At 37.1% G+C, this 23,006-nt stretch overlaps 1 protein-coding gene, 1 long non-coding RNA gene and 1 pseudogene across 2 annotated transcripts in view; 2 read left to right on the forward strand and 1 right to left on the reverse strand.

The window, feature by feature from the left end:
* LOC107741298 (retinol dehydrogenase 11) overlaps positions 1-1,238 on the reverse strand; it is a 3,021-nt gene extending 1,783 nt beyond the window's left edge. Inside the window, exons 1-2 of the mRNA XM_016553991.1 lie at positions 844-1,238; positions 312-554 (exon numbers count right to left, since the gene is read on the reverse strand). Of these exons, the coding sequence (XP_016409477.1) occupies positions 312-554; positions 844-964 (364 nt within the window). The 5' untranslated portion in view covers positions 965-1,238. The remainder of the gene's footprint in view (positions 1-311; positions 555-843) is intronic.
* A 53-nt stretch (positions 1,239-1,291) lies between these two features.
* LOC107741274 (thyroid adenoma-associated protein homolog) lies at positions 1,292-16,917 on the forward strand (annotated as a pseudogene).
* A 3,799-nt stretch (positions 16,918-20,716) lies between these two features.
* LOC107741210 (uncharacterized) lies at positions 20,717-21,870 on the forward strand. The gene is made up of 3 exons (XR_001640179.1): positions 20,717-20,943; positions 21,201-21,299; positions 21,711-21,870. It is a non-coding gene; the product is annotated as an uncharacterized LOC107741210 (long non-coding RNA).
* Positions 21,871-23,006: the final 1,136 nt, after the last annotated feature.

Genomic DNA, 23,006 nt, shown 5'->3' on the forward strand with positions numbered 1-23,006 from the left:
TGCGTTCGAAGAACCGAATTAGCCAGATCCTGATTAGCGCGATGATATCATCTTGGATGTGACATTTCATCTCGGATGTAATAAGCGACGTACGAAGAATGGGCCCCTGGTGACAAAAAGTAATGCAAAAGTAACATTATGCATTACTTTAAATAAAAAGTAACGCAATTTGTTACTTTTTTTATGGAGTAATATTGTAATGCATTACTTTTAAAAGTAACTTTCCCCAACACTGTCTAGAGGGTCCCCGGACCCCAGTGTGAAAACCCCTGGTTTAGACCACCAGTTGCCACCCTGATATCCATCCTCACCTGCGTTATTGATCAGAATATCCAGTCTTTTCTCTTTTTGTAAGAAGGTTTTGCTAAACTCTCGTATAGACCTCATGTTGGCCAGGTCAACCTCCATATACAGCACATTCATATTGTGGCTCCTGGCTTTGATCTCTCGAACAGCCTTCCTGGCTTTCTCCTCATCCCTGCAGGCGATGATCACACGAGCTCCTCGCAAAGCCAGCAACACAGCCGTCTCCTTCCCAATACCACTGTTCCCACCTGAAACATACAGCCGCCATATAATAGCAATGACCTTCCTATAAAGGATACTCCAGAACAACACAGAGTAACACATGATTCTCATCATTCAACAAATGTAATTTGGCTTTAGATGATAGTTTGGCTTTTAATATGTAAAGGAATATGTAAAAAGACAAATGAAAAGGCATACAATCAATTTGAATGATTTGTATGACCTGTAGTAGCATTCAGCAGCTGTCAATCATGATACTCTTAAGAGATGCTACTCTTAATAATCAGAGATATGAAGCCTAAAGTACTCACTTACCAGTTATAACAACCGTTTTTCCATCTAACCTCTTCACGTCCATGCAATACCTTCTCCGTTTCAGCCATTTCATTATCAAAAAGCACAACAGTGCGGATAATATAGTGTATAACAGATACATGCTCTGTTAGCTAAACCAGCATAAAACAAACTGACCTCTTTAAAGCTATTGCTAATGCAACATTCAATTAAATTATTGCCACTTTTTAGCTCACAACTTTAGCCCATTCAGAGGGGGAACATGGCAATTAATTATTCATTTGGATTCAAGGATTTTACATTTAAAAAACGTACTGTAGCATCGGAGACTGTGTTTACAGCCTGATACTGTAGCCATTAGCCACGTACGTTAGATTATCATACAGTCGTGCCGGTAGGGGCGCTGGCGTGCGCTAATCGTGTATGTGACACTGTCTCTCGCTGTAGAATGAGAAGCATTGACTTTAGACATGGAGCTGTGTGCACAAGTCTGAAGCTCGCAAATATGACTATTATAAAGTTTTCTTCGGGACAAGCAGATGCAGTTCTGAAATCTGTCGTTTCAGAAGATCAAATATCATCTGATGTCAAAGACACGCTAAGAATTTTCTTGCAGAAGCTGACAGAAAATGCCAGGTAGGGAGCTGCTGTGTAGTGAGATAATACATTTAATAAAATGTTACTGTTAATAAGCGCTGTTGCATGCTGTTTTGTTATTCATTTGATAAAGTGCATTTGATTTGAATTAGGATGAGTGGCCCTTTAAACCTGATTTGAATTTCTTTATACTACCTAGTGTTATTCCATTCAAGCTATATATACATTTGTATACCTTATTTAAATGGTTTTTTTTTCTTCTTGTCATTACTTGTTTTGTGTACAATGCTTTGCCAATATTGTATGTAAACACATGCCAATAGCGTACTTGAAAGTTGAATATATTGCAAGCTGTATAATTGCAAGAAATGCTAGCTATGAAATTAGCTTTAGCAAGACAAAAATGTTTAAAATGTCAATAAACACAATGCATTACTTGAGATAGTGGAAATGTTTGTGACAGAATTCTCCTGTGTTGCATGCACATCAAGTGTTACTTGTACAAATTTAGAAAGAGTGTGAAACTGTATTTTCAATTCACGAGTCAAGACGTATTTTAAGAGCTTATTTCTAGTCCATAGGGCCGAAAGTGCCCATAGTTAAAGAAACACTCCTATATTCTTGTAAAGCACTGCATAGTGAAAGAGAGATGGTGTTTTATTGGCAGGAGTGCAGGCAAACGGAGCAGGGAGCGCTCACTGGAGGAGGCTTCACAGATCCTACAGAAGATCCCAAAAGAAGCACTTCGTTCCTTACAGTCTGCTGCTCTTCACCAATTTGTTCAGCTTGTTTTGGCTTTACAGTTAGAGGCAGTCACCACTTCATCCGTCTGCCGCAAATTAGACCAAGTAATTTCCACCTTTACTTTAACATGACATTAACAATTTTTGCTCCTGTTTGTTGGTTTCACCTTCTTAACTCTGTTTTATAGATGCTGCAGGTCTTGGCTGAAATAAACTTCTCCACTGCTTTTGAGGAAGTTAGACAATATCTGCTGAATCTTTTGCATCAAAAACAGGTAAAAAAGTTCAATAATATAAGTTTTTAATATATTATATAACATTTGTATTCTATATGTAAGGGATAATGCTCAGTGCCTTGCGAAAATATTGATACCCCTTCACGTTTTGTTATGTTGCTGCCTTATGTTAAACTGCTTTAAATTACTTTTTTTCACATCAGTCTATACTCCATACACCATAATGACAAAGCAAAAAACTGATTTATGACAACTAGAGTGACTATCAGCTTCTTGGTCACCACTCTAACCAAGGTCCTTCTCCATCGATTACTCAGTTTGGCTGGAAGGCCAGCTCTAGGAAAGTCCTGGTTGTTCCAGACTTCTTCCATTAAGGATAATGGAGGCTACATGCTTCTGTGAGCCTACAGTGCAGCAGATTTTTTTTCTGAACTCTTCCCCAGATCTGTGTCTTGACCTCAGGGCTTGGTTTTTGCCAAGATATTCATTTTCAGCTGTTAGACCTTTTTTGAGAGGTGTGTGCCTTTCCAAATCATACCCATTCAATTGAATTTGCCACAGGTTATCTCCACTCGAAGTGTAGTAATATCTACAAGTGAAATGAATGGTCCTGAGTTAAATTTCAAGTGTCCCAGAAAAGGGTATGAATACTTATGCAGTGTAACCATTTCAGTTTTTTATTTTTAATAAATTTGCAAAGTTGTAACAAACTTGTTTTTTTGCTTTGTCTTTATAGTGTTTGGAGTGTAGATTGATGTATACATTTATATGTGTATGTATATACATATATATAAAAAAATATTAAATCATACAAATGTATTTCTGGCCATGCTTTAATTTTGATTGATTAAATATATAAAAAATAATTTTTTGTTTTGTTTTGTTTTGCAGGTGTTTTTATTGAAAGATCTTCAGATAGGTGAGTGTGCATCAGTTCGCTACTATTTTACAGATGTCTTTATATAGTCATATCTGTTGTGTTGTAATTGTTGTGGTGTGTGTCCCATGGCAGCCTGTATGTTCCTGGAGGACAGCACTATGGGACGAGAGGTTCTCAAGGCAGAATGCAGCACACTGCTTAGTAAAGTTGCCGAGCTGATTCCTGTTGTTATGTCAGATGAAGCAGCCAGAAATGGGCCGTTGTGCTACCAGACTGTCAAGGTAGAATTTGTAACACCCACCTTTTTGAAGCTGTACTGCTTCAAACAACAGCCGATGTGGATCTGAATCCTGACAGCACCTGTTGTGTTGTTCTTAGGTTTGTTTGCAGGTGTTTCAGCTGCTGCCAGGGCAGGCGGCTCTGTTGGTCTACAGTAAGGATAGTGTAAATATGAGTGTGAGAGATATTTTGGAGTTCCTGATGAGCGTTATCTTAGGAGAGGTTGGTGCTTGAGGTTTCAACTATGTTTTTGGAAAAAAACTAAAATGATTGTACCTAGCAGTCTAATTTTGTGTCAGTTAATCGTGTTTCTCAGGTGTCCAGCAGAGATACACGTTTGTTGGCAGGCACTGCGGTTGCAATGCTGCTCACCACAACAACAGACAGTCAGTGTGCAGGATCAGCTGCCTGGAATCTGCTGCAAATCACCAACGCAGGTCAGCTACAGTATGTAATTGACCCTTCGCAAAGACCCGCCCCCCTTAGTTGCTGTTGCTAAGTCTGACAACACGCCAACAGACAAGACAGAGCAGGTTACTTTTGGTATCAAAACAAAGTCTCAGCTCTTTAATGTGTCGTGACAGATCGCTGTAGCGCCAGTTCAAGCGGCACGTGAACTGATCATCTCTTCCTCTTTACTAGTTATAGCATGAAATAAACATGAATGAACATCAGAAGTAGAGCTGGACAGTAATTCAATATCAATATGTATCGCGATATAATTTTTTTCAATAACGGTGATATGATTTTTAAACACATTTCCGATATTTCAATATGCATTACCAGTGTTTCCCATACATTGATTTATTTGTGGTGTTTGATTTCGTTGAATAAACATGAGCACTGCACGTTTCAAAATCATAACACGGCGCGGGTGTTTTATATGAATGTATCTCTGAAGGGAATTGACTGTCTTCAGAAAAGTTTCGATGGCATTTTCATTTGATCTGATAAAGAAGCGTTCATGTTGTGGGATGTTCTTGGCAGTATTTATGAGGCTTTTTTTAATAGCGTTCATATCGATATCGGAATTATATCGTATCGACCGAAATTAAGAAATATATCGTGATATAAATGTAGGCCATATCGTCCAGCCCTAATCAGAAGGTATCTTGTTTCAACCGTGGAAAGACGTCAATACACACCATTTTTCAAGTTCAAATCCACCAATGTTAATCTACTCTCCTGTCTGGTTTGTTTTTGTCGGACAAAATGGCAGATTCGACGTTATGATTGGTCAGATCACCTGTCAGTCAAACTCCTGGCGAAGGGTCAATTGCACTTAAAGGCATATGACCTTATGCAAAAAGATTGCATGCTGCATTGCATTTCATGAATGTAGAATGTCATCAGTACTTCAGTGTTGGTTAGTATGCATACGTACTTATTTATAGAATACTTATTTAATATTATATTTATCCTACCTTTCAAAATATTAGTTGGTAAGACTTTTAAAACTGTTTTTGAATTTGTTATTTGAAAAGAGATATAGTAAAATTGTCATTGTAAAAATTTTACAAATTTAAAATAAAGTTTTTTTTTATTTTTATGTATTTTAAAATGTAATTTATTCCTGTGAAGGCAACGTTGAATTTTAATCTCTAATACGCAGATTTGTTGCTCAAAAACATTTCTTATTATTATCAATGTTAAAAATCTTTGTGCTGCTTTCGATAAACAGAAAGCTTTTATTTGAAATATACATCTTTTGTAACATTATAAATGTCTTTACTTTATCTATAACGTACGATTAACTAATTTGCTTGGTTAGTTGCCTGTTTTCATAACATGTGAATTTTGTGCATCTCAGAAGCGTGGAGATTGACAGTAGGTGAGCTACAGGTGGACTGTCGTCCCAGATGTCAGGACGGAGTGGACAGACTGGCTGTATGCAGGGGGTTGTTAACTTGCTGCAGAAATGACATTCTTGTCAGCCACCATGGCAAAAAAAGGGTACATAAGCAGTGCATAGATTGCTTTTTCTAAGATTGATCCAAAGTGGAACATATAATTACTTACTCTTTCTTTTGTTTTATCAGACTTGTCTTCTCCTGAATGGGCTGTTCCCCTTCATCTCAGCTCTTTGTGAAGAAAAGCTTGACTGTCATTACTATGTTTTTCAAGGTACAAGCTCTCTCATCATGTGTCAGATGCTAGGTCCATACATGACTGCAGTGACAAAAGTTGTATGCATATGTGTTTTGTAGTGTTTACCATTTGGCTGAAGAGGCTGAAAGAGTGCCGCAGTGAGGTTTGGGAAGTTACTGGTGCTCCTTTCGATTCAGACCTCCAGCAGCACCTTATACAAATCATCTGGAGCAATGCAGAGAGCCCAGTAAACCTTTTGCGTACAATGAATTTGAATATTCTTTATTTTAAGGTATATGGATATTTGAACAAACCCCTAAGGGCCATGTTTTATAACCACTCAGAACACTCTAGCAGTTTTGTACAGGCAACAACCACTCATATTTTCTTAAGAAAATGTAAAAATCCATATTAAATGATAAAACCAGACATTTAACCAAAGTTAATTACAGCAAAACATCCATTCTGCTGGTATTTTCTTCATTACTTTTATTGTAGTTGGATGGTGTTGCGGAGGTGGCACGCAGTGCTTTCTGTCTGCTTATGGAGATCTATGAGAAGGATTGTCTGCACTTTGAGAACACTGAGAAAAGACTTTATGTGGAATTATTGAACAGAATATCAGAACTGCCTTGGGAATCCAAAGCAAAGTATTTACCACTTACTGCAATTCTGCCATATGCAGGAACAGACAAGGTAAGAGAAGTGACTGGGCACCCTTGTACATTCTACCCCGGTTTTGTATTTATTTATTTTTTAATGAATTTTATAGCTATCATGTTATTATTAGTAATATAATATGAATATTATTAATAATATTGTAGGTATAAGAATAAAGAAAAAATGTTAAGAATATTTTGTAAATATTTATACATTTATTCTCATGTAAATTATAGTATACATTTTATATAATATAAATGTAAAAATAAAATAAATAATATAATATATCAAAAATAAATTATGTAATTACTACATATTTTGGAAATGAAGTTTTATCTTAGCTTTCTGAGAGGCTTATTAGCATCAGTTCGTTATAAAATTAATTGTAAATAAATGTAAATTAAAATGTAGTTTCTCCTCCTAAAAAGGTTTTGGAACTGTATCCAGCTCTTCCCTCTCACATCCTAAAATGCGTCTCCACCAATCACCTTTCTCCATGTGCCTCAGAAGTCTACAGATCCCTCCTCCAGGAACAGAAACGGGAGCTGCTTATAAGTGCATCCCAAGAAGCACCACCCACTGAACAAGACTTAGCTTATCAATGGGTTCTGCGGTGGCAACCAGTCATTCTGAAGGCTTTGACTTCAGAATCAATTCTTCTTCAAAAAACCGCTTCTAGCCATCTTCTGCCATCGACACTCCGTACATTTCCAAGTGCTTTTAACACTCTGTTGTCAGCTCTGGACCCCACGGCTCCCAGTCACCTTCACGCGTGGTCCTGTGTCATGAGCGCCCAGCGGGCCACAAGTTGAAATTCTCTTTGGAGTGTAGACAGCCCCCATGTTCTTCAGACTCTCCATCTTGCCCTCTCCTCTCTGGATGACAGTGTCCGGCTTGCAGCTCTGAACCTCCTCTGCTGCAGTCCAAAGACTAAAGAAGCCCCATCACAAGTGGAGTATTCCGCTCTGAGAGACTTCATCCCACTCAATCTCAACAGCGAATCGTCACCATTCCGCCAGCATCTTCAGGCAGCACTGAGGAAATTCTTGGTGAGAATAAGAGACCGTTGCATGGCAAGCATCAAGGGCCATAATAGTAAAAAAGGGCTCACGGAGAAAGAGAAGGCGGAGCTTAAACAAGGAGTCGGTGAGGAATTTTGAAATTAAAATTTTATGAAAATAAATGTTATATATTTTTATATTTGATTTCAACATTATTTTAAAGGTGCACAAGTAATATTTGCTGCCACTCATTTGTCTTTCTAAATAACCAATATGATGATAGTCTTTGACTACTTGCGTCTATTGGCATGGATGCAAGTTTTCAGTGCCATTGTAGAAGTTTATAGGTGTGTTAGTCACCCATGATTAATGATAATCCAAATTGTTTAACATATTTGTCGGAAGTACTATTCATTTGTTTAGGTATGAAGCGTTTTAATCAATAGAACACAATAAAATGGCTTTAAGATCATGTGGGTTTTTTCATGATATTTTCTCTCAGAGTTTGTTGACTGGCTCTCCCAGCTGTCACTGGTCTATTTGACTCCTGACAGCAGCTACCAGAGGAAGAAGACCGTTCTACTCCTGCTGTCTGCAGTGCTGGAAACATGTACAGACACCTGGAGTCCAGACAGAACGAAGGGACAACCACCTGGTAATAAAACAACACTTACAAAAGCATATCATGGTAATATCATATTTTTGGGTAGTACCGTGGTATCCTTTGAAGTACCTTGGAATACATATTGTGAAATGTTTGATCTTTTAACTCTTATTGATCTCTAACTTCAAATTGATTATTTTATGTTCAGTGCTAAATATAATAAAATGATATCAGAGATTGATTTTTGTTTTGTTTTCATTTTTTAGCCAATATGTCTACTCTTATAAACTGGGCTAAAGAGAGGGGAAAGTGGGACTTCTTCTCAAAGTCAAAGATGCTTGTCCTGATTGGCTGTTTAGAGGATTCAACCAATGAGGTAAAACTAAATGAATAGACACTACTGTTCAAAGTGTGGGATCAGTTAGATTTGTTTAAAGAAATTAATACTTTTATTCACCAAGAATGCATTGAATTGATCAAAAGTGGCAGTAAGGACATTTAATAAGATAATGTTAGCAAGAAAGGTTTCTTGAGCACCAAAACAGCATATTAGAATGATTTCTGAAAGATCATGTGACACTGAAGACTGGAGTTATGGCTGCTGAATATTCAGCTCTGTCATCTTAAGAATAAATTCTAAAATATATTTATAAAAAAAAAAAACAGAAAACAGTTATTTTAAATTGTAATGATATTTCACAACATTACTGTTTTTACTGTATTTTTGATCAAATAAATACAACCTTGGTGAGCATGAGAGAATTCTTAAAAAAAAAACATTAAGATCTTACCGACCCCAAACTTCTGAACTAAATTGTATGCACAGTTGAAACCCTTACCCCAATTGTCCATAATGTGATGTATTTGCCTGATATGTTGTTCCTGTGCTGTAGATCCGTGAACTGTCTGCAGAGCTACTTCTCAGATTTTTCCCCCCATCTCTCCCTGATGATGTCACAGCTGTGCTGTTGAGCCGGGCAGAACGGCTGCTTCACAGCCCATGGGTCCAGGAGGCCCAGATGGGAGCACTGATGATCAAACTTCTACTGCACAAGAGAGCAGACATCATTTTTGTCTCTTTTTGTATGAGAAGATACACATACACTACCATTCAAAAGTTTGGTGTTTGGTATTGCAGTAAAAACTGAAATATTGTGAAATAGTATTTAAATTGTAAGTAACTATTTTCTATTTGAATATAAATGTAAGTAAGTAAGTAAGTTTTATTTATAGAGCACATTTAAAATTCAGCGTTACACTGACCAAAGTGCTGAACAAAACCAATAATAAAATACAGGAAATTCTAAAATAAAGTAAAATTTAAAAAACAATAATAATAAAAAATTGTAGGTTCGGCAATAACAACAGTTTCACATTCAATTAATAGCCCGGAAAGGCGAGAGAGTAAAAATGTGTCTTAAGTCTGGACTTGAAAATAAAAACAGAAGAAGCACAAAGTAATATATTCCTTTGATGGCAAAGCTGAATTTCCATTTCTATGTGACTCATTTTTTTCAGGATTCTGTGATAAATAGAAAGTTCAAAAACAGCATTTATTTAAAAAATAAATCTATATATATATATATATTTGTACCTTAGTAAAAGTCTTTACTGTCACTTTTGATGATCAATCAAATGTATCCTTGTTGTATTACATTTTTCAGTTCTTTCATTGAAAAAAACAATCGTACAACTGACCCAAACTTTTGAACGGAAATGTGTATGCAGAGTTTGTGCCTGGGGTTAATTTAATTTGAGTTTATTTAAAATGTGTTGGGTCCATCTTGTTTTTACGAGTACAATATTATCTTTATTTTGAATATCTATTATTATGTGCTCTCTCTCCCTCTAGGGCCTTTCTGTTTTCCAGTCGCCCCGTAGTACATCAGTGACGAGGCATGCTGCCGGTCTACCCATGCTGATTTTGGGTGTCTTAGCTGCTGAGGACTCTAGCAAGTCTCGCCCCCTTTTGGCCGAAACCATTAACTCCCTACTGGACACAGCCAAAGCACCTCTTCCCCAGGACTGGGACCAAACTCTTGACTTACCACAGGTAGAGTAAATTATCTATCTATTAAATATATCTACAGTTTTGCTGGATTAGACATGTTAAAGTAGCTGTGTTCTTAAAAGATGTCTTTGCTCTCCCCTGATCGCTCACAGGTGTGTGCTGTTCACACCCTTCAAGCGCTGGTGAAGGGCTCCAGTCTGGGTGTAGCTGTTCTGCAGTACACCCCTGTGGTGGCCATTCTGTCACTCTCACTCCTCAGCTCGCCGTGCTGGGCCATGAGAAACGCAGCCCTGCAGCCCTGCAGCTCTACAGTACGAGCCAGTCACGCTCACAATTATTCTCATTTCAACCCTTGTGAAGTAGTCGCGTGTTGAACTTTGACTTCTCATAGGTTCTCTCTGCACCAGAATGTTGGGTCAACAGCCAACCGGTGAAGAGGGCTCCACTCATTCCAGCATGTCTTCTCCTTCCTTCCTTTAACCTCTACCCAGCCCTACAGCCCTTCCTCCAGGGGGCGCTGGAAAGCACAGCTAAAGACCTTCATGATGCCACCCTTCTCCTGCACCCTTCCCTCTACCCTGTCCTCACCCTGCTTGCCAAACTACAGCCTGGTGCTGAGGAACAGACACGGTATGATGGTGTACGGCTGTACAAACACACCATACATCCAAATGCATTAACATAAATGTATTATATTGTATATTACATTACATTTATTGTATTATATTATTTGCTAAATTTGACTATCCAAAAAGTTGTATAATATATGATTTTTTAAAATTATTAAATTATATTATATTATATTCAGATTTGAATACACAATATTTTGTATAATATCATATCAATATATATTTAGATTTAAAGCATATGATATTATATTAAATCTGGTAAATTAGCAAAATCTTCCTGATTCATAACTATTAATATACAGGTGCATCTCAATAAATTAGAACGTCGTGGAAAAGTTCATTTATTTCAGTAATTCAACTCAAATTGTGAAACTCGTGTATTAAATAAATTCAATGCACACAGACTGAAGTAGTTTAAGTCTTTGGTTCTTTTAATTGTGATGATTTTGGCTCACATTTAACAAAAACCCACCAATTCACTATCTCAACAAATTAGAATACTTCATAAGACCAATAAAAAAAACATTTTTAGTGAATTGTTGGCCTTCTGGAAAGTATGTTCATTTACTGTACATGTACTCAATACTTGGTAGGGGCTTCCTTTGCTTTAATTACTGCCTCAGTTCGACGTGGCATGGAGGTGATCAGTTTGTGGCACTACTGAGGTGGTATGGAAGCCCAGGTTTCTTTGACAGTGGCCTTCAGCTCATCTGCACTTTTTGGTCTCTTGTTTCTCATTTTCCTCTTGACAATACCCCATAGATTCTCTATAGATTCTCTATGGGGTTCAGGTCTGGTAAGTTTGCTGTGGAAAAGCTGCCGGAATCACAGGACGTTGTGTGCTGTCACAACAGACTGCATGGCCAACTCCTAAAGATAGGAGCCATACTGGCCAGGGCACTGAAAACTAACATGTAAGCATGAAGAAAACACCACTATAAGCTTTGACATTTTTTGTCATTAATTTGTCGTTATTTTTTTTCCGCAGCAGTCATAATCAGTGATCAAACTGTAATCCGAGTCTTCTCGTTTAGCAGTCGGTCATCTCTCAATGAGATTGTGAGTGAGTTTGAGTCCAGACTGTGGATGGCATCTGTGAGGCAACAGTGCCCGCTGGTGCGGCTGGCATATGTGGATATAGTGAGGCTGATAAAAGGCCATTGCTCTGGTGCTTTCCTCACTCGGCTCTCCTCTCAACTACTGCAGGAGATTCACAGGACTCCAAACATACTAGAGGTGCTTCTTCATGTCCTTTGGAATGTGCTGTCATTGACATACATAGCAAGTGAAATGAACAGTGTTTATTGTGAATGTTATGTGTGCTTTAGGTTGGCTTTGCTTCATTCCACCAAAGTGCAGTGAACTTCCTTTGTGGGGATCCTGAGTGGGCGTGTCAGGTGTGGCAGCATCTGGCCAATGGCAGCGCAGTAGTCCTACAGCAAGTTATAGAGAGAGCGCTGCAGGTGAGTATTACTATAGCGCTTCACTCTTACTCCTGCAGTGCCTCTGTATATGGTCAGTTGATTTTGTTGCAGTTATTGTAGAATGGGGCACTTGAGTCGGACTTGTTACCCGAAGGTCGCGGGTTCAGTTCTCACTAAGGTGCCCTTGAGGAAGGCAACTACTACTCACTGCTGTGTGTGTGCACTTGGATGGGTTAACTGCACAAATTCCGAGTATGGATTACCATACTCTGCTACATGTCACATCACTTTTTAATGCAAAGATACAATAATTATACTGAGATAAACTAAACAGCTTTTTATGTGTGAATAAATTGCATTCATCACAGTACTGTTTAAAAATTAATTTGTTCTCCATCTGGTTGTTTACAAATGCTTTTGTTAATGTCGCTTGCTTTCGGTCATGAAAACATTCATTTATTTACATATATTTTTTTATTATTATTTCAATTCATTGTCTTGATTTAACATTAAAATAACAAGTGTTTTTTTCTGTACCTATTGCTATAGCCTCACTTTATATCATAGGCTGGTCATTTGAGCCAGTCTCAAATGTCGACCAGATACAACTGAAGGAAATTAAAACAATCAAGATCCGTTTAACACGTTGCCCTGAAATCAGGCTGTAGATCTTATTACACCCTTCATGTTCTTGAGTGGGGGGGGGCGTGTTAGACATTGTATTCAGTAATCTTTAAAAACAGACTGGGTTTGGACTTGGCCAGGATTTCCGCCCAGCCCTCATGTGAGGTCAGTGAAACACCAAACTGCTCTACATGTCATGAGAAAAATCCCACAGCCTTATAATGCTTTTAAATCCATTCTCATAAGAACGAAAAGATCATGATTGCAAGAATAATGGATGGGTGTGTTTGTTGTTGTTGTTGTTTTACAATGTCTGGAAAGGTTCTTTTTTAATAACAGCATCCATCATCTGCAGGCCAACCTGAAGAAGGCGCTGTTGGACCAGAACGTGGAGTACAGGGGAGCATTCTTGACCGCATTAGTTGAGGTTATGACCCCAGAGGAAGAGAGTCTTGCCCTGCCTGGTCCCTATCCTTCAGGGTTTGAGGAGACATGGCTGCAGGAGTGTGCGGAGCTTCTGTTTACTGATCTGGAGTCAGACAGAGGAGGACCTGTGCTGATCTCCATGGCTCTGTGTGCAGTCAGCCTGCTCCTTTGTCACAGGTAAGCTCACCTGTCATGCAGCCAAATGTTAATGTGTTTAGCTTGATGCTATTAGATAGTCTTAATGTTCTTTATATTTGTTTATATTTAATATTTTTGTGAAAACTGATTAATTTTTTTCTATTTTTCTATATTTTTAATGTATAGAAAGTTCAAAAGAACAGCATTTATTTGAACTAGAAGTCATTTGTAACAATGTAAAAGTATTAACTGTCACTTTTGATCAATTTAATGCATCCTTGCTGAATAAAACTATTAATTTCTTTTAAAAAAAAATTCTTACTGACCCCAGACTTTTTTAATATCTTGCGATGCGTTCAATAGTGATCTTCAAAAATAAGTGCTGACAGTGTTTTCGAATGAGAGTAGACCTCACATTCAGGGCTGGCTCCAGTCAACTCCAGATGTTTTTTTTTCTTGTGTAATATTTTTCTTCCACTCAGGGGACAGCTAAAGGTGTTCGTGCTGTTTTATGTCAACTTATGTTTCTGAGAAATGCAAAGGTCTTTACAGATGGCTCATGGATTTACCGGTGCTCAAACTCTGTTTGCCTGTCTTTCACTCTCTCATTCTCTCAGTGTGGACTTGTCTTTGACCCAGCGCTGGTGTAACTTATTAGAGAAGCACAGATGTCCTGAAGCTCCCGAGGCCCTCAGAACAGCCTGTGCACAGGCTCTGTGTCTGTGTGGCATCCACGTAGTGACCAGGAGCCTGACGGGCATCCTCACGCATAATGAGCTCTGTACCAGGTATATTAAAGATGTGTGCTTTGAACAACTCAGTTTGGGCAGTGAGCTAGACAGGGAAGGACTAGAAACAAAATAAATAGTGCATTGTCAGGAAGTTTTATATTTCTATCTAGTTAGATTAGCAGATTCATTGCAAGGTCGTGTTTCTGCATCTGGTTCAGGCTTTGGTTTTAGATAGGTTTGTTGTTTATTATTTGATGATTATGTGCAGGAAGTATTTGATGTAGAACTAAATTTCCATCCTGTCTGTATTTTGAAGCTTGATCAGCACAGGTATCGACCTGCTTCAGGATTAGAGTCCACAGGTGAGAGCGAAGTCTTTGTCTTTGCCTCTCTGCTCTGCTGTTCTGTCCGACGTCCAGAAGATCCACAGAAATGCTTCTACATGCAGGTGAACCGGGCTCTGCGCTCACTGCTGGACCTGCTCTTGGAGGAATTCTGGGATTCAAGTGGTCCTTTGGAGGCCTTAGTGTGCCACTTACCACACTGTGATCTGAATGCTGTACTGACGGAGGCCAAAGACATACAAAGTATGTCAGTCCACATTCAGAAATGAAAATTATTCAGGCCAATCATTATTTCCTATTTGTGTATATTATTATAGAAATGCTATGCATTATTAAATAGTGCATTGTCAGGAAGTTTTATATTTCTATCTAGTTAGATTAGCAGATTCATTGCAAGGTCGTGTTTCTGCATCTGGTTCAGGCTTTGGTTTTAGATAGGTTTGTTGTTTATTATTTAATGATTATGTGCAGGAAGTATTTGATGTAGAACTAAATTTCCATCCTGTCTGTTTTTTGAAGCTTGATCAGCACAGGTATCGACCTGCTTCAGGATTAGAGTCCACAGGTGAGAGCGAAGGCGGCTGTCTTTGCCTCTCTGCTCTGCTGTTCTGTCCGACGTCCAGAAGATCCACAGAAATGCTTCTACATGCAGGTGAACCGGGCTCTGCGCTCACTGCTGGACCTGCTCTTGGAGGAATTCTGGGATTCAAGTGGTCCTTTGGAGGCCTTAGTGTGCCACTTACCACACTGTGATCTGAATGCTGTACTGACGGAGGCCAAAGACATACAAAGTATGTCAGTCCACATTCAGAAATGAAAATTATTCAGGCCAATCATTATTTCCTATTTGTGTATATTATTATAGAAATGCTATGCATTATTATGTGAAAACTATGTAGCATTAGACAGTCATTTTGTTTACTATTGTCATAGTTTTACTTACTATCATAGTTTTAAGCCCACATTCAGTTTTAGAGTTTTTATCATTACCATTCAAAATTTTGGGGTCAGCAAAAAAAAAAAAAAACTTTTTATTCAGCAAGGGTGCATTTAATTTAATCAAAAGTGACTGTAAAGACTTATTCTTATATATTTTAAATGCTGTCCTTTTGGACTTTCTGCCTGGAAAAAAGTATCATTGTTTCCACAAAAATATTAATCAGCACATCAGTTTTCAACAGTGATAATAAAAAAATGCTTCTTGAACACTAAATCAACAAATTAGAATGATTTCTGAAGCATCGTGTGACAGAGAAGACTGATGTAATTGCTGCTGAAATGTTTTTACATTTTAATAATATTTCACAATATTGTTGTTTTTACATCAAAAATGTATTTACATTTATTTGAATCAAATAAATGCAGCCTTAGTGAGCATAAGAGACTTCAACATTAAAAAATCTTACAGACCCTAAACCTTTGAATGGTGTTGTAGATTTTAAAAATCTTAATCTTAAAAATTTTCATCTTTATACCATTTATTCTATTTTACCTGGCTTTTGCAAAGGAAACATACAAACTTCCTGTTTTCTTCTGTCTCTTACTTTTTTGTGTTTATTTGGTTGTTGTTTTCTTATGTTGGTCAGATGTCGCAGTTTGTATGAGCGAGATGAAGCAAATGTGTTTGCAGAGCCATCTGTGGTCTCAGAGTGCCTGTTGCCACACCTATTGAATCTGAAGTTAAACATTACCCAGAATCCTCCACTCTCGCCAAGAACCTTGAGCACTGGGCCCGAAACAGTGCAGCCATTGTCAAAGAGAATCTCTCAATTTGTATGCAACTTCAATTAGGTATATATAAGATTTGCCAGATAACCATAATGATTGTTTTTCTTTATTATTGCATGAATTATCACTAATTAACTTCCTGATGCTCTGTTGTAATTGAATCAAAAACCTTATAATTACAATTAATATGATCTGTAATATTTATTTATTGTTTGTATGTAGTCGTTGTTGTATGTTTACGTGCCAATTATGTCTCTCGTTTGTTGTCTAGGCGATGTCCTGAATCCTGATTGGCTGAGTTTGCTAATAGAACCCCGTTTCCATGGCGCTCTTTCAGGCCTGTTCACTAGGGCGATTGTACCAGCTGCTCAAGAAGTGTGATTCCATACTTGACCCTTTGAGTTTATCTACAGACTTTCAGGATATTCACAGACGGTTTGTCCTAAATGGAGTCTTCCTTCCTCAGGTCTTCATTGATGCACTAAGGACAGATTAATCCAGTGTTGTCACAGATCAGGGTTGCATTATTGCAGTTACAGGCTTAATTGAGCACAAAAAATTGATTAGTCATTATTGATCTGGAGAAGCTGGCTCTTCATCGCCATATTGAGTGGAAACTATTCGAAAGGAAAAATAACAGTCCTTTGTTGTGCAATACAATATAGATAATAAAGAAAACTTGTCTACTTCACCAGCCAAAATCAAACACCAACTTCCAGATAATTCTCGAAGACAGCAGCTCTGTAAGTGTAGCACATCTAAATCTGAAATAGCTGAAAGATGCCATTGTTTCTGGATGGGTGGTGATTTCTGAAATAGAGCACACTGCAGGCGGGGACAAACAGACTGAGGCATCACAAAGACTCAGCAAGCATCTGAGGATGGTACATACATTTTTAGCCAAATCTCTCTTTTGAACCAAATGTGATTTATTCTTGTAAATTGATGTGTTTTATATATTTAATAAATAAAGATTGAATAGTTTTTAGAACTTGCTGGCTAACACTGATCTGTGATCCCAATAACAAACATTTGGTACTGTGTGCCAGAAAATGAATGCTGCTTATTTCTAGCTGATTGATGTTTTGATAGCCAATCTCTGAGACCTCAGAGACTCCTTGGTTTTATGTGGGGAGTGGTGGCTCACGGTTCGCTGTGATAACACTTCACAAGAGCCCAAACCGGTTTGAGCTGCCTCACACCAACCTCACAGCATCTTCTGATACACACACAGCAGCTGCTCTCATTCACTCTTTTCCTGTGGTTCATTCTATCCTAATCCTTTCTTATATTCCCACTACATATTTTATCATTTTATCCCACTGGTTTTATATTTTTGCGTCTTTCTTTCTCACTCTACCCCTTTTTCATCCTCATTGTGTCTTTGTGTAAGCCACTTCTATACTCCGGTTTCCACTGCAGGGGTAATGCATCAAACAGTGATGTAATGGTTTTTGCGGCAACAGTAGAGTTGCCCTACGATAACAGCAGGGGAAGAGTGCATGCTTTATGCCACATTTGAGGGTCCTCTCCCAGGTTAAGTGTGCTTTTTCTGCCCTCAGCACAGGGCTAGTTCATGATTCATGGTTGGAATATGTACTCAGTTGCTGTGCAACGCTCCTGTGTGTCACAGGACAGTGTTAGGACGCAGTTGGGTATCCCAGTAGCCATCAGTGGAGCAGATGGTCTGAGTTTACAGCAGACGCTGAAGTGATTCGCACTCCCCTATGAATGCTGCAATTGTATTATAAATGACATATTGATTATTTTAGAGTCTAGAGGACATTCAGGTGGATTTCTTGGGCGGGTGGTATTTTAAAATGTATAAAATCTGAAAAAAATAACAGATAATGACATTCAAGAGCAGTCTTTGTATTATTGTTTGATGAAATATAACATTTTATATTAATTTTAGAAATATTAGAAATAATGTTTTAGCATTTATAATGAGAAAAAGGATTTGGAGAAAATTTGTCTTTTTGCCACTTTAAAAAAATGAGCTCATAACTTTCAAATGGGCTATAAATGGACTATTTTTGTTTCTTTATTAATTCAGGCTATTTTAAAAGAGAGTTGTTGAATGCGAGACATCTGTGTGTGCAAATTAAATATATGGAAGTCATTCAGGCTTGGCTTTTTCCACTCATTATCTTCTGTCTTCTCCATACTAACCCACATTTCACTTCCTGTTTACCTCATATGGAGAACCAGTATTGACTGAAGAAATGGTAAATTAATCTGCCACTGGATTAGTTCTTTTTTATTCACAGTAGTTATGTTTGATTTTAATGAATCTTTGGACTGTACTATTCATGGTAATGGTATAGAACTGTTTGTCCTTGGTTCTATTTTGGAGTAAATAGGAAGTTTTATCATGTTTATTCACTATATTGTTTATGACAATGCATGCGTGTTCTATTCTGAAAGCTTTCAGTATGTTTACATTATTATTATTATTATTTAAATAACACTTTTTAAACAAACCAGTCAAACAGCATTTCATTTTCAGGTACAATTCCTGGAACAACCAGGAGTAATAGCTGGATGTCAAAAACAGCAAGGACATAATCAACAAACTTTAAAACAAAGAAATGCTGTAGTCATTGAAAGTCTGAGCTCTCTCCCACTCATCTGCTTGGGTCCACAACTCACAAAAAAAGCTGCCAACTTGACTGGGGTTGGAAACTTTGTGTAATTTCTTGGAAAAGAAAGTGGGTCAGTTAACCTTGCAGGAGTACCATGGAAAGGAAGCAGACAATCTGGTCTAATTAAATCTGATTGCTTACTTCCATGCTCTAAAATGCAGTGAAAACCCTCAACATACCTTCCAAAATGTAAAAAAATTCATATCTATCTGATACATCAAGACATGGTACCTAGAGATTAATGGTGAACTGTATCTCTAATGAGTTAAAGCAGAAAATGTGACACTGCAGTTACGGTGCTAAACTGCAGAACTATTAAAAACAGACTGTTGTATTCATAATAGTTGTGTACTGTACTTGACAAAGAGGAATGTTAGTACAGAGTTGTCCAGAATGTACTACTGCGACACTGACAAAAAGAGTATAACTATGAACAAAACAATAGAGATTGTGTGTGTTTTTCATCCGTTCTGACAGCAGTTTTAGAAGCTGAATAGCCTACACGAATTGTGTCACATCACTAATCAACCCTGCGTTTTCCTCCTTTTAATAGTGTCTCCTCAGGGGACCCCGTTTCCTTGTAAATAATAGAGGCACTCATTATTCCTGATCTCCTAATGAAGTTCTGCTCTGTCAGATTTGTAGAATGGATGAAGTGAATGGATTGATAGTGCTGTAATGATGAATTTGTGTACAGGGTTTGGCCTATTTCATTCCTTGCAAACACATGATGCATGGAAGCTCATTCAGTCACACAGCTTTCATCAGAAAAGAGGCATGCAGTGAAAACCCTCAACATACCTTCCAAAATGTAAAAAAAATTCATATCTGATACATCAAGACATGGTACCTAGAGATTAATGGTGAACTGTATCTCTAATGAGTTAAAGCAGAAAATGTGACACTGCAGTTACGGTGCTAAACTGCAGAACTATTAAAAACAGACTGTTGTATTCATAATAGTTGTGTACTGTACTTGACAAAGAGGAATGTTAGTACAGAGTTGTCCAGAATGTACTACTGCGACACTGACAAAAAGAGTATAACTATGAACAAAACAATAGAGATTGTGTGTGTTTTTCATCCGTTCTGACAGCAGTTTTAGAAGCTGAATAGCCTACACGAATTGTGTCACATCACTAATCAACCCTGCGTTTTCCTCCTTTTAATAGTGTCTCCTCAGGGGACCCCGTTTCCTTGTAAATAATAGAGGCACTCATTATTCCTGATCTCCTAATGAAGTTCTGCTCTGTCAGATTTGTAGAATGGATGAAGTGAATGGATTGATAGTGCTGTAATGATGAATTTGTGTACAGGGTTTGGCCTATTTCATTCCTTGCAAACACATGATGCATGGAAGCTCATTCAGTCACACAGCTTTCATCAGAAAAGAGGCTAATATTATGAATTTGCTTTAAATCGTAATTTGCCAAGCTAAGGAAATTTGTCTCATAAAAAGGCCAGGTTGTATCATCTGAAAATTAAATCAAAACACATAATATTATAATATTCATAGATGGCATAATACAAATATAATAATATAAAAAATAAAATAATAATAATATAATAAATAACATAATCATAATTTATATAATAATAATCATAATTGTAGAGTTTGATACATTTTAATGTATGAATTATGCTATATAAAATATATTTAAACACAATACATAATTCTATAAGAACGATTACATATTAATACAAATGTAATTTATATATAAATTCTTTCTCTCTCTATATATATATATAATATTGAATTTATATTTTATTATTAACTAATACTAACATTTAAAGAATACATTTATATAGAGAGAATTTTCTTAATACCAATTACTTTTGTCAAATGTGAAACATTTGTGTTTTTATTACAATATTTCATAATATATGAATAGTTGTTGTTGTAATTATTATTTTTATTATTCAAATAAACACAATCTATCGTTTGCTGGAACATGTAAATACAATCTATCATTTGCTGGAACATTCCGGCCATTTCGTCCATTATAATTCGCATGTACCGTGCATCATTGTGAGAGAAACTGTGTCTCTAGGACCCGGAGGACGCGGCGTCACTGCAAAGGGACTTTCTGCTATCAGTGCACAGACAGACGGGCTGTTTACCAGCTCAGAGCTCAAAACAAGAGCACGAGAGCAGTGTGGCTCGATTTACCACAGGCTCTTCCTTTTAAACATCGTTTTCGTTTCGATTTGATTAGTCATGAATAATAATTGTTCTTGTTGTTAATAACATCGAGGAATGGAAATGTGTCAACTGCTGTACTTTGTGTTTCTGTTCTGCTCTGGTTTGGTGGACTGTTTGTCTGTTGTTGAAGGTAAGATCCCTTTCAACGTGTTGCAATAACTTTCTAAAAAAATTTTTATATATATATATATTATTTTTTTCACACCATTTTGCATTTTACATCAGTGTTTTTACATGATCACTCCATATCTGTTCATAACAAAGCATGTTTTTTTGGAAGAGTATTGATTATTGTTTGGTGTAGTAAATGTTGTAAATTAAACATGAAAATGTAACCACCTTATTCTAAATTGAATGGAACTGAAACCAGTCTTCTAAATCACACAGAGTGTATAACATCTAATGGAGAGGACTATAGGGGAATGCAACAGAAGACATCCACAGGGAATATCTGCCTCAACTGGAAGAGTCTAAACTCACAGACAGGTAACTTATGTTTCTACTTTTCATGGCATATTTTTACTATAAAATTTGAAATCAAACAACATCCCAAAACAATGTTATCATATTTGAGGAAATCAAGCTAGGATACATACATCATGCATATTTACAGACTGTATCCATTAATTAGAGAATGCAGTTTGCAAACTGTCAATGTTGCTGCTTATAGATTTTGTAAATTATAGTTATGTATGATGTGGGCATGCTGCCCAGATGATATTATGAGCCCAACTCAAAAAGCTGAGCAATCACTCTTCCATAATCCAGACAAGGGCTTTTATGGGGATGTGCGTGTGGGACACATGCTCACACAAACAAAATATGTTTAGATAGAAAATATGAAGTATCCATCAAATCCTATTTTAAATGTTCATCGTTTTGTTTACTTCTTGCCAGATGTTGGAGATCACAATTTCTGTCGCAACCCAGATGGTTCAGAGAAGCCCTGGTGCTATGTCTCCGGGTCCGATGGAGCGACCAGAAAAGAATCATGTGACATAAGGACATGCCAAGGTAGCCATATTCTCTCCTAATTAAACCAAATATTTTTTTTAAATCACAGCAGCTCATATACATTCATATAAATGTTCATTTTCTAAATTATTGACATTAAATTAAACTTTTTTTAATAAAATAAATATCACAAATCACTTGGTGTTTTGGGGGGGGGGAAGAGATAAACACTCCAGCATGAAATGCGATTTTGATTTAGGAAAGTGATTTATTTAACTCATGTCTTTCTCAGGCATTTCACAACTGGGTCTTACTAACGTGCTACTCTGTTTCAAAGATCTCATACTTTTAGCTACACGCTGTTTCTTCCAAGAACCTAGAGGAAGCTAGTTTAAAAATATTACATAATGCAGAAATGTGCAAACTTACTTTTTGTGGGAAAAAGCAAATGGCATTAAGAAAACATTCTCTAGGGACTGAACAAGGTCAGCACCAAATATTTTAATGCGTTCACTTTCCCTAAAGCTTACTCTAAACACTGGCACTAAACAAAACTTTTCTTGTGCTATTAATAATTTTTCCATAAGCCAGTTGTCTTTTATTTGGTTTATTAAAAAAAAAACTCTTATTGAGACTATTGGGCCATTTTTAATCCACGCTGATGGAGTTTCCTTAGATTTATCTTTTACCCTGGCATGCTGCAAGGAGATATTGCAACGCTCCTGTGTGTCACAGGACAGTGTTAGGACGCAGCTGGGTATCCCAGTAGCCATCAGTGGAGCAGATGGTCTGAGTTTACAGCAGACGCTGAAGTGATTCGCACTCCCCTATGAATGCTGCAATTGTATTATAAATGACATATTGATTATTTTAGAGTCTAGAGGACATTCAGGTGGATTTCTTGGGCGGGTGGTATTTTAAAATGTATAAAATCTGAAAAAAATAACAGATAATGACATTCAAGAGCAGTCTTTGTATTATTGTTTGATGAAATATAACATTTTATATTAATTTTAGAAATATTAGAAATAATGTTTTAGCATTTATAATGAGAAAAAGGATTTGGAGAAAATTTGTCTTTTTGCCACTTTAAAAAAATGAGCTCATAACTTTCAAATGGGCTATAAATGGACTATTTTTGTTTCTTTATTAATTCAGGCTATTTTAAAAGAGAGTTGTTGAATGCGAGACATCTGTGTGTGCAAATTAAATATATGGAAGTCATTCAGGCTTGGCTTT

Source organism: Sinocyclocheilus rhinocerous, unplaced genomic scaffold (assembly GCF_001515625.1).
Source record: "Sinocyclocheilus rhinocerous isolate Xijiao unplaced genomic scaffold, SAMN03320098_v1.1 scaffold615, whole genome shotgun sequence".
Lineage (NCBI taxonomy): Eukaryota > Metazoa > Chordata > Actinopteri > Cypriniformes > Cyprinidae > Sinocyclocheilus > Sinocyclocheilus rhinocerous.